The sequence below is a fragment of the Carassius carassius genome, chromosome 27 (genome assembly GCF_963082965.1).
Source record: "Carassius carassius chromosome 27, fCarCar2.1, whole genome shotgun sequence".
Taxonomy (NCBI): Eukaryota; Metazoa; Chordata; class Actinopteri; order Cypriniformes; family Cyprinidae; genus Carassius; species Carassius carassius.
In genome coordinates this window covers 11,085,564-11,095,936 of record NC_081781.1, presented here as the reverse complement: position 1 = coordinate 11,095,936, position 10,373 = coordinate 11,085,564, and the positions used below count along the sequence as shown (strand labels likewise).

Sequence of the window (10,373 nt, the reverse complement as noted above, 5' to 3'; positions counted from 1 at the left end):
GTCGCATTACCAACCGTTACCCGAACTTTTTGGCTTTAATCGTTGCTTGCCTTGGAGTGGAAAGTTCCCAACCGAAACCGCCCCTCCTACTACTAAGATCTATGATAGCAACCATGTACAAATTGACAAGAGTCAACTAAGAGTCCTTCACACGCTTCAGGATCCTGCGCAGCTGAAAATGACCACCGGCGTGGAGCGACTATTCGACCAACTTGGACACTTTAACAGGTACCCACCCATTAGTCCCTGAAAGTATTTTATGGCGTTCACATCCAAACTGTTAATATCTACTTCGTGTCATCGTTATTGCATGAATGATGCAAATTTCTTACCAAGTTGGTGGCCTTTGATAAATACCAGTAGCTCGCATGCGCTCAATGTAAATATAGACTGGTAGAAATATGACGTAAAAGAATAGCCTCTCCGATCCTGGGGAATTTTTTTTTCGTAATGTTAAGCTAATAAAAAACTGAAGGTTACCTTGACATATCGGTTATTTTATTTTAAAATATTACTATAATTAAAATAAGTTTTGTTGTTGTTTTAAATGTTTTATTAGTAAAAAAGAAAAAGTTTATGCTTATGCATCACGGAGAAGGTAACGTATATATTTTTTGTGGAAAATATTGCACAATATGTTAAACAGGATTTCATATATGTAAATATTCCGCAAGACTGTAAAATTCACTGACACTACAATGTAAAAATGCAAACAGATTTTAACTGCCTGCATACCAATATTTGCAAAATATCAGTCCTACTTCTTACAATTATTGTTTGACCTGCTTTACAGACTTCAATGAATAGTTTATTTAAAAATTGATATTCAATAATGTATGCTTTCCTGTCAACAATTAACTTTCATTTGATCCTTCTTTCCCTTCAGGTTTCAGGCATGTCTTTACTTTGCTGCTATTTTCCAGGCCATCTCTTGTGGAATACATTACCTGGCCTCGGTTTTCCTAGTTGAAACACCTAAATTTCTTTGTGACTCTCCTTCAAATATCACAGATGTTCTATATAGGAATCACTCATCGACGTCACTGGCAGATATATGGACTCATTACAAGCCAGGTGATGGACCAGTGGTTGTACAGACAGCTGGAGGAGACCAGTGGGAACTTAGTCCTTGTTTAAAAGCTCTGCGGCTTGATGCCATCAATTTTCAATATGAGTTTTTTGGGAACAAGACTGTGGAGTCATGTGCTGGCTTTGTCTATGATCACAGCGAGGTTGAGCAGAGCATCGTAACAGACTGGGACCTGGTGTGTGAAAAGGAATGGCTGGCCAAACTTACACAGCCAACTTTTATGCTGGGTGTTTTGATTGGAGCATTGGTGTTTGGAGACGTCGCAGACAGGTAAATTTTCTATTGCATTTGTCTCTACAAAAACCACATAATTGCATATAAAACACATCTAAAATGTATTCAGATAAATCAATGAACAAATGAACAGATACTTTCATCAGCGAAAATGTAATAGTTAAATTTGGTATGAATTCAGTGAATAAAAGTTACCCTAGGGGTTTAAATTGGCTTGCAAGAACATAGGACAGTCAGCACAAACAGGATTGAATAGTTATTTAGGATTTAAAAAAGCATTATATGTTATACAACTGCATGGTTAGGCAACTAATTAAGGGGATTTAACCAGTTGTTAAGTCCAGAAATTGATTTTCAATGTATTATTACACAGTAGTTGTTGAAAGATAAATGCACATAAATCATGGTTATGGAGTCTGACAAAACAAATGTACTCTATATGCTGTGGCCACATCATACCTAAAGATTCAATATGGCAAGATGGTTTACAATTGGCAAATATTTGATTCTGCTACAAGATAACAAAGAGCACTGAGAGAACTGGTCAGGATGTGAGAAATGCAGACACTGCATGGCTCCACATAAACAGCATATCACAGGTTCACATTCCATTCCATGAATGACTGTTCATTTCCATTCTAGACAGTAGAGAACCGGAGCAACTACTGTGTGTTTGTACATGTTTATCATCAGATTGGTCAAGGATGTACAACAGCAGGAGAGTATTATTTGGTTCTGGCAACATTTATCCATATTACTGATTTAACAATTTAAAGAATGCATAGCAAATGGAATCAAATAGAATGGTCAAAGGTGAAGTCATGTTGGTGTACATAAGTGAGCTATTTGCATGCATTTATTAAATTAAATAAAAATATCAAATTGTAAATAGTGAATCTTTCTATCATGAACTGGCAATTGACTGAATGGTACAACCAATCTCTTTTCATGCTTCAGTTGAAATTAATATAGAGTTTATAAAGCAAAAGTTTATATAAAGCTTTTTTGACTATGGTTACATACAGACATGTTTCTGTAGGTAATTGAAAACATTTGTGATGTGTAGATTTTTGCTTTTCCTTTTTCCAGAATTGGTAGGCGCCCCATTTTGATGGCTACCAGCTTGTGCCAGTTTATTTTTGGGGTCACTGTAGCATTCACAGGGAACTACTACCTCTTTGTGTTGATGCGTTTCCTTCTTGCATTGGTAAGTGGATTGGTCCATATTCTGAATATTTTAGAGCAGTCAAATTGATTGATCACAATAAATTGCATCCAAATTAAAAGCTTGTGTTTACATGATATGTGCATCTACTGTATATGTATATGTAAATACACAAAAATACATGTATATATATATATGATGATTTATAGCCTTTTCACACAGCAGCAGGAATAATTAAACTGATCATTTTGATGGTAGATTGTAATCCAGAAAGGATTATGTTTTATTAATGGAACATTGTGATTATAGTCTAGTTTTAAATTTGCATTTGATTGCAGATACTTGAGATTACACAATATTTGTATTTCAAAGAGATTTGTATTTGGAACATGAATATGCTTTTTGGGTTAAAAGAACAATTTCTTCATATGAAATTCGAATGGTATGACAATTAAAGATTAGACTGTACAGAAATAAAATCTAGAGTAACGTAATCTACAGGTAACACTACACATAGTCATGCAGCGCTGATTTCATTAACATTAACCATTTTAGAACAAAGTATAACAATAATAAAAATGTTCTTAGTTTGATGTGATATGAGCTAAGCAATCGATTTAATTACCATTGATAGCGCCATTTATTGCAATGCTTTTTTCCCTCAGTTGGTCAGTACAAAAGTGGCAGACATATCCAGTGAAAATTCTTGGGCCATACAGTACTTTCAAAACATAGAATCTTGGATTCCGAAGTACAGTATCCACACTGGTGCGGTGACTGACAGCCACACATTCTCCTCAAAACATTAGATTCATCTGTGCTAAGGAGTCATGCCGATGCACAACCCATGTAAAGATGATAATAATGCAAATAACTGGAATTGCAGGTTTCAAACAGAGATGGCGACAAAGAACTGCAGCTTTAAATTTATACATGTATGTGTGTGTGTTTATGTATACATATACACAGTATACACACAGACACACACACACATATCATATAAACACAAACTTTTAGTTTGGATGTGATTTAGCGATTTGACTGCCCTAGATTCATACACATAATTAATTAGGCTGTATGTGTCTAAAGTGAATACTATGCAGTAAGTTACAGTCTGAGGGCTGGTGATGTTGCTATTTAAAGCTGTTAAATGTCTTTCTCCTTTATTTTACTCACCACATCTTTTACTTCTTTAGCTGTTGCATTTAAATCAAAGCTGCTAATCACAGCTGAGAAGCTTCAGACATCTACAGCTTAAAGAATAAAAATATGGTGAAAACTAAAATGAAAATTTAATTGAAATACAACGAAGCAATTTAACACTTCAAAATTAATTTCCCATTACATCTGAAAAGTGTTAAAGGAAAGAGAAAAAAAATGATCAGGAAAGCAAATCATTCATTGCCATCCTCACTGGTTCCATCTGACTCTCTGCGCATTTATTTTAATCATTGTTTATCTCTAATAACCCCTTTCTCTCTGTGTATGTATGTGTGTGTGTGTTTGTGTGTGTGTTTGTTTGTGTATGTGTGTGTGGGTGTATGTGTGTATTGGCAGGTGTCAAGTGGGTATCTGGTTGTAGTCTTTGTGTATGTAACCGAGTTTACAGGAATTAAGGTGCGCACATGGACCTCTATGCATGTGCATGCAGCCTTTGCTGTGGGCATCATGGTAGTGGCTCTAGTGGGGTACCTTGTTCGTGTCTGGTGGATCTACCAGATCATCCTCACCCTCAGTACCTCTCCATTCTTGCTCTACTGCTGGAAGTTTCCAGAAACACCCTTCTACCTAATGGCTAAAGGCCGGTACACGGAGGCCCAGGAGCTGCTGGACAGTATGGCTTACTTCAATGGTCTGCCACCCACCCTTAAGGTAGACTCATACTGACAACACATGGAAACCGTTTCTGGCATGAATTATACCCTTGTCTGAATATGCTTTTCTACCGTGACCTTAGATTATGAGATGCTAGTAGTTCCATACTTGGATTGGTGAAACAGCTTTACTAAACACCCAAATAAGGGAAATGGAAAGAAAAGTAAAATGCAAAAATAAAGCGTTACCATAAATTGAAATGCAAATTAAAAGAAGCATCTCAAAACTCAGGAAATTGTCACAAAGCAATTTCTGCCAAAAATCTGTTGCAAACATTTACAAGGACATACTTTTCACACAGAGAAATTACAAAACTTGGATCAGTATTAAATGTGTGAGACACTGTAAACATCATATTCTATTATTCTAAGTGCTTATTTTAATGATAAGAAGAACAGTTTTGAAAAGTCATGGATTTGGGAAAAAGTGGTTTTGTTAACGGCTTTTGTATTCTTTAAACTGATCACTGATCTTTTAGGTGTCAGAGCTAAAGGATGAATGTGATGGAGGACTGCTGAATGAGCAGGAAGATGGAAGAACAATGCTAGTCGAGAAGAGGCTTAGCATCCTGGATATGTTTGGAAGCTTGAAAATGGCTGGTCGCAGCGCCACATGCTGGGCTATCTGGTTCATTGGAAGCTTGGGATACTATGTCTTTAGCCTCGGGTCTGTCAACCTAGGAGGAAATCAGTATATCAACCTCTTCCTGGCTGGTAATGGACTGATGTGTGTATGTTTACAAGTTCTAGTATTTATTCTCAAGAAGGTTTTGATGCTTTAACTGAAACAGCTCATCTCCTCTCCCCAAAACTTCTGTCATTGTTCATGTTGTGCCAAAAATTGAATGACTATTTTTTTTCCATTACATAAATGATTACAAATTCAGAATTATGAACTGTTAGTTTTTACCATGCATTTACAATGAATGGAGAAACTAGCTTTCATGCATGATGGAAGCACATCATAAAAGTATCATAAATGTGGTTTGTGCATTTGTCTTTAAAAAACAACAAAGAAACTGAAAGCTTTAAAAGTAACAAAAAACTAAATTGAGGTGAACTATTTCCAAAAGCTAAAATACATTGCTACTCCAAGAGACACAAAAACTAGCAAACACTTCTAGTATGATGCCTTATTGTACTGGATCACTGGAATTGGAGCATTTCTGCTGAGCTATATGCAGTTTAGTTTCAGTAATATAGAAGTTAACAGCACTTAAGCTACTTATCTGTTATTAGGTGCTGTTGAGGTTCCGTCATACTTGATTGGCTGCATTGCAATGGATCGGGTTGGCAGGAAGAAGACATGTGCCCCGGCTCTGCTGCTTGGTGGAGTAGCTTGTATGCTTATTATTGTGGTGCCCCAGGTATGAGATCATGTCTGTGTGAATCTTTGTGTGAAACTGTACTATACACACTGTGATATAGCATTACACTGTTAAAAGTTACAATGAAATGGAAGTAGTGTTAAATCTTTTCTTCCATATTATGATGTGAATCCGAGTGTAATGGATTATGGAAAAAGTAGGACAGGGTCTTGGTTCTATTCATCAGGTGTTGATTGGATATTTAGATCTGGGGGTTGCACTCAATATTGAAAGCAGGTGAACATAAGCCAAAGCAACATAAAAGTTTAGGGTTCTAAGTCCTCCAGACATCACCAGAGAGAAGTCATTTTTAATGAAGGTCCAATAATAACATTTTGATTAAATATCACATAAAAAAATGGATGAATTTTTCAAAATAATACCTATAGCGTGTTTTTACAAGACAGAATTAATTAAAATGTTATGCCAACTTTAAAGATAGTTGAACTTTTTAAAACACACAAACACACACTAACACTGTTAAATATGTTTGCAATTAAAAAAAAAAAGAAACAAACATAATTCTCTTATACATAAGTCATACATGAGTCTCTTATACATAGGGAAGGAACAAGGCAGCAAAAAAAATGGCCTTGTATTTAGTTCCCATGGCAAATCCACAAAATTTAAAAACTAGCCTTTCAAAATCATAACAGATTGTGGAAAATATTAATCTGGGCAAACTTTTTTAAATTTAAATTGGTTTGACAGGTATAGATCCAAATTGCTTCATTATCATTACCTCTGGAAGGAATCATTTAAGTGATTACTAAAATTAATGATTAACCTTGACAAGAGTGGACATGTGTTTGTGTGCATGTATGCCTTTCACGTGGTAACTGGGGCAGCTGTTTGCATCAGAGACTCTAGTTCTGTTTTTGATGAACCCTTTTGCACACTTTCTTAGTGCTTTTAACACATTAACTAAATGTTATGCTGTCTGAATTAATCTTCTTGATTAAGTTTTGAAGACACACAAGTATGTATGTAAGCGATTGGTCACAGCATACACATCCCACCTCATATACCAAAAAATGTAATTATTGCAACAAATTACTAGCAGCTGTGTTGGTATAGCAACAAGGTTTTAAAAGCACCATTTCTTCTATTTAGAGGATGGGAATGCAGTGAAAAAGCTTGTGTAGATGATATTCCTGTACTTCAATTTTCTTTAGTTCAATTCCTACTGTCTGGTCCCTAGACACACTCACAAGTGACATGACAGAGACAGAGTTGAACCTCATGTGACTCCCTAGTAGGATCTGTGTTATTACAATACTTTAAAGAACTAAAGCTACTTAGAACATACAGTTCCGCCAAAAACAATGTTGGCCAGAAAATTCACTGTGGTGCATATCTCAACATGCCCCAACCTTACTGTGTTTGTCAAACCAACTGTCAAACTTGTCTCACTTGCGTTTAATAATTTATAACAAGCTGTATGTTACAGACTGCTTCATTGCAGATATCCATATGGTGTTATTGCTGGTGTCACAAGATATGTGTTCAACCATCTGGGAATGTGAAATTATTTTTACATGCAAAATCTTTTGAATATGTGAGGCATGGAAGTCATGTCAGTATGTTTTTCACTCTATACTCTGTAGTTGGTGTTAAGTGTCAACTAGACCACTCTCCCTCATGGTCAGTGCCAAATTTCAGTTTAACTTAAAATAAATGGCAGTTTCATCAGTGTCATGGCAGCCTCTTGAATTATAGATCTGCAGGTGTCTCCTTGGCTTCTTGAGACTAATAGATGTATGCACAAGCCCAGTTTGCCAGTTTAGCATGGTTGTTAAATTGGATGAAAGGTTATAAAGATGAAAGTGTTTCAGATGCTTCTTCACTAAATCACTTCAGCTAAACCACTTTTTAATTTTTTTTATGCTATGCTTACACTAAACTAAATCAATACATACACTACTTTTAGCCATCATTGCAAGAATTTCCAATAATTGTGTATGAAAATATGAACTTCTCTACAAAATGTTGCAGGCGGTGACAAGTGACTGTCTTTACGAGCAAATCACTGAACCCCTCAACTATTTTGTTCCAAACAATGGCTACATCTGAATTTCCATACTCGAAGAATGGTTACTTGTTCTGAATAAGTAATTACTTTGCCACCCTCCCCAAAAAAAGTATTCTATATAGAATCCCTTTTATGTCATTCACAAACCATGAGGACATGAGAGAGGAAGTCCAAAGAAGTAGGTAATCTGGGTACTATTTGACTACTGTTTTAAATTTGGACATACTATTTTCACTTACTTACTTACTGCCTACTATATGTAGGAAAGTATGCAAACTCAGATACAGCCATTAATTCATTCAGAAAAGAAAAAAAGTTTGTATGTTTTTAAATCAAAATGCCACTGCTGTGTGTTGCCCAGAGATCTGCAAACATTAACTCTAATGTGACTTCAAGTTACTCAATATTACTTTGTTGTTCACTGAATTGTCTAAAATAATCAAAATTGTGCCGTCGGTCAACATGCTGTATTAGGAGCAACAGCCCTCTTTAAACACCGATTAAAAATACAGTTCATCAAAGGGAGCAGTATGACTTCAAAGAAATGTAGGGATCTCATTTATGAAATAAACTACGGTGCCCCTGTAGACCACAACACAACTCAATAACCACAACACAACTTATAGGACTAATTTCATTGTGTTGTGCTAAGTTTGTTGCATTGCCACTTGTTTTTATTGTGTTGCAGCTTGTTTCCTTGTATTGTTCAAATTTCATTGTGTTGTGGCTGGTTTCCCTAATGCTATGGAGATTTTGTTGTGTTGTGCACTATTGGGCCACTGTACCAAACAGTCTTGGTTACCAGCAGGTCACTGTAGGCACAGGGTAAGAAGAATGTTTTAGTGGGTTGATATTCCATCAGGATCACCTCACACCCTCATAACTAATAGCTGCATTACTGACACACTGAAATGGCTGAGTGTAAAAATCTATAAATAGACCTGTCATCTAAGTAACTGTTTATACATATGACAGCTGGTGGCTTCTGAGAGGGGGTTAAAGGGGACATGTCTTGGGGACGTTTAGACTTGTGTCTGATCCTGAATTTAAGGAAGCCCTACTATGGCCTGCTACTGGCAAACTCTCCAAGCAGCTGATGGCTGAAATGTTGTTGCTGATGTTTTTCTCTCTTTGTTTCAGGATATTGAGATATTGGCTATAGTCCTGAGTATGACAGGGAAATTCGCTATTGCCATTGCATTTGGTCTGATTTACTTGTACACCTGTGAGCTTTACCCAACAATCATCAGGTATGTCTTATCTTATTCTAATACTCTATATGTAGCCATCCACACTAAAGACAGGAATTCACTAAACAATTTTGTTTAATCTAGACTGATTTTAAAATGATAGTTATCATACACTTGCTGACTTAGTGAATGCACACAGAGAAAAACTGGCCATCATACACTAAACGACTGAGGATCACGTATTGTACTACCAGATGTTCAAGTCTGAACATGCTAAACTCGTGCAGAAACATGTTTTTGCTAGGAAATACTTTATAAAGATAACAATATATGTTCTAAAATTGGCTCAAATACATTTGATATCCTCCAAATGGATACATTCATGGTCTGAAGTTAAAAAAAAGCAGTGTCTGTGACGATTGCAACACAGTATCATAACTGGACTTGACTAAACTGCATCAAAGTAAGTTACTCATTTTCAATCTCCCTGCTGTGGTCTGTTTCACTTTATCCAGTACCGTAAAATTTCTTTGACAATATATTTAATGTTCAAATATAAATAAATCTAGAAAAAAATCTATTTATCAATTTCTTTACTGATCATATCTGAAGTTGACTAGAAGAGCATTACATACATGCATGTTATCTAGTGATTTAATAACAGACAGTGCATCTGGTCCAATAGGTCCCTGGCTGTTGGCAGTGGTAGTATGATGTGTCGGGTGGGAAGTGTGGTGGCTCCCTTCTGTGTTTACCTTGCCGACATCTGGATCTATCTGCCTCAGGTATGCAACAGCACTCAATGTATCTAGTATAGCATGGTCTAGAACTGAAGCATGATGCAACATTATATATATTTGCTGGACTGAAGAATGCTAAGGTATCTTATGCTCTCTATTATTCTGTAGCTCATTGTGGGAATTCTGGCCTTCATCATTGGGCTCCTGACCATGTTTCTGCCAGAAACTCTGGGACAGCCCCTCACCTCAACTTTAGAAGAAGCTGAAGCTCTAGGCTCCAAGCCCAACATGAAGAACGCTGCTGTGGATGCACAAGAGATGAACCAAACCCTCAAAGTCTAAATCCATATTAACTTAGGATTCCTGAAAGTGCCTCTACTGACTAAAAACACTACATACTCCAATATACAAGTCTGAATGAAACATTAGGTGTTTCTGACAAATGGGATGCTAGATTTGTGGGCATTTGTGGGTAGATGAGGCTGTGTTCTGCGTGAGAGAGTTTGTTAGTGAAATTTGGATAATTAATTAAAATGTTTTGGTATATTTGATTGTGAATATTTTAAAATTTCAATGTAATTGTTCTGGAAAATCTAAATTTTTACAAAGAGCTTGCAAGCGGACCTCATTTATCTAAACCATTAAGTATTATAATTTTTGCATTTCAGCCAAAACCACTTA

At 36.2% G+C, this 10,373-nt stretch overlaps 1 protein-coding gene across 1 annotated transcript; it reads left to right on the top strand.

Moving 5' to 3' along the window:
• Positions 1-10,238, top strand: slc22a16 (solute carrier family 22 member 16). Its single transcript, XM_059512655.1, has 9 exons — positions 1-228; positions 887-1,360; positions 2,414-2,531; positions 4,047-4,361; positions 4,843-5,077; positions 5,603-5,730; positions 8,903-9,012; positions 9,638-9,737; positions 9,861-10,238. The coding sequence occupies exons 1-9, from the start codon at positions 179-181 to the stop codon at positions 10,032-10,034; spliced, it is 1,704 nt and encodes a 567-aa protein (XP_059368638.1). The 5' UTR covers positions 1-178; the 3' UTR covers positions 10,035-10,238.
• The last annotated feature ends 135 nt before the right edge of the window (positions 10,239-10,373 follow it).

Coding starts and splice junctions, on each gene's coding strand:
- slc22a16 (XM_059512655.1), top strand. CDS start 179: ATGACCACCGGCGTGGAGCGACTATTCGACCAACTTGGACACTTTAAC. Junction 4,362..4,842: donor GTCTGCCACCCACCCTTAAG/GTAGACTCATAC, acceptor CTGATCTTTTAG/GTGTCAGAGCTAAAGGATGA. Junction 9,738..9,860: donor TCTGGATCTATCTGCCTCAG/GTATGCAACAGC, acceptor ATTATTCTGTAG/CTCATTGTGGGAATTCTGGC.